Source organism: Parathielavia appendiculata, assembly GCF_033297405.1.
Source record: "Parathielavia appendiculata strain CBS 731.68 unplaced genomic scaffold N657scaffold_46, whole genome shotgun sequence".
Taxonomy (NCBI): domain Eukaryota; kingdom Fungi; phylum Ascomycota; class Sordariomycetes; order Sordariales; family Chaetomiaceae; genus Parathielavia; species Parathielavia appendiculata.
In genome coordinates, this window is record NW_026944265.1 from 19,928 (window position 1) to 21,631 (window position 1,704).

At 53.1% G+C, this 1,704-nt stretch overlaps 1 protein-coding gene across 1 annotated transcript; it reads right to left on the bottom strand.

Annotated features, from left to right (window-relative positions):
* Positions 1 to 32: 32 nt before the first annotated feature.
* Positions 33 to 1,476, bottom strand: N657DRAFT_628417 (uncharacterized protein; the record flags this gene model as incomplete). The annotated part of the gene is made up of 1 exon (XM_062790846.1): positions 33 to 1,476. The coding sequence occupies exon 1, from the start codon at positions 1,362 to 1,364 to the stop codon at positions 33 to 35; it is 1,332 nt and encodes a 443-aa protein (XP_062642206.1). The 5' UTR covers positions 1,365 to 1,476.
* Between the last annotated feature and the right edge of the window lie 228 nt (positions 1,477 to 1,704).

The window sequence follows — 1,704 nt, forward strand, 5'->3', positions numbered from 1 at the left end:
CTGCCCTTGATCTCGGTGATCTTCCTCAATTGTCAATCCAACTGTTCTGTGACAGTATCCTCCTCCTTCGTCTTCTTCTCCTCGAAATGGGCCTTCCTTGGTTTCTTCTTGATCCCCTCGACCTCTTCTTTGAGACTCGAGTCGGTTTTGAGAGCTTCATCAACGGCACTCTTGGTCCGCTGATTGACCCTAAATCCTTCGAAAGCCAAGTGAGGGAATACATAGAAGCATTTGGACAGGGAGTGACTCTCCTGGCCGCATGCCTTGCAACCCTTCCTTGAGCTGTCGGAACTCCGTCTCTTGCTCGTGCCCCTTGGGGGAGTTTGACGGCGGGCACGGCGTTGCGGCTGTTCCTTCGGTTCGTCCGCATCGGTGTCGACGTCGGTATGGTCGGTGGAAAGACCTGCATATGTCGCAAAACCGCCTCTTATAGGCTTCCTCGCATGTGCTGCAGCGGTCGTCTTTCCTGCCAGCATGTAGGCGAATGCATTTGACACGTCTCGATACGAGAGACGGTTTTCGGAGATGCGGTGTTGATTCTGGATCTGGTACGACTGGCACCAGGCCTCGTATCCAATGCCACTGACGGCTCTGGTGAAGTCTCTCCACCAGTGGACTGACTTGAACGTATCTGGAACGTCCATCTCGACCGCTTCGATGAATGCTTCTTCCCATGCCGTCAACCAAGCGCGCATGTCCTTCGGGTGTCGGATAAGTGGTTTGACCGCTTGTCGGTATTTGTCGCGAGCTTCTTCGTCTTCCTCGCCCGATGTCGATCCGACTTGTCGTTTAAGTGCTGCGTACCACTCGACGAGAGTCTTCTGTGGACGACAACACGTCTTTCGAAGATGGGGTGCCACCGTGTCATAAACCCAGTTGGAGAGGGTGAGGACGGATTTGGCTTGGATCTGGTAGGCGTCTTTCTGGGTCTTGTATCGAGACATCGCAGCGTGGTAATCGGCTTTGCAAGTCTCCGTGAGATTGCTCAGCATGATGTCGTCTTCGGGGTCGTAGTACTGATCCGATTCGTCGTCGTTGTCTCGGCTCTCCTCCTCGTGGAGTCTTGTCTGATTGGCATCTGATCGTCGCTGGTTCCTTTCGAGGGTCGCGGATTCTTCTTCTTCCCCATTCTGATCGTTGCGTCTGGGGTTCCGAGTTCGGACATGTGGGATTCGTTCGAAGTCGCTCATCCGTGGAAGTTGCGGAGCTGTCAGCCAAGGAAGCCTTTGGCTTGACGGCTTGATGTGCTGATCCCATAGGTCGAGGTTCCTCGCCTTCATGATGAATGTGTCGTTCCATCCTCGCCAGTCCTTGGTCGAGGTCAGCTGAACGCTGAATCGTTCGTTCGTGTTCGGTAGCGACATCGTGGGTTCGTTCGTCGGTTCTATCACTCTTTCAATGATGCCAAAATGCTTGTGTTGGCTGCGGGATTGTCGGTCCGGGAGTTCTAGAGCGTAGCCGGGCTCATAACTGTTGGGCAGCCAACAGTTACATGCTCAAGTAAGCTTAGATCAACCAAATAGTATTGAACAGATTGAGGTATGAAACGAAGCTTGAATTGGAGTCACGATTCCAGAGTGACCACACAAAAGGATCAAGATACCAGTGGGGTTCCAAAAGTGTGTTACCACCCCACCCACTTTACGCGTCTCCTCGACGCGTCCACTATCATCCTCGAACTTTCACACCACCACAACTTCCCCA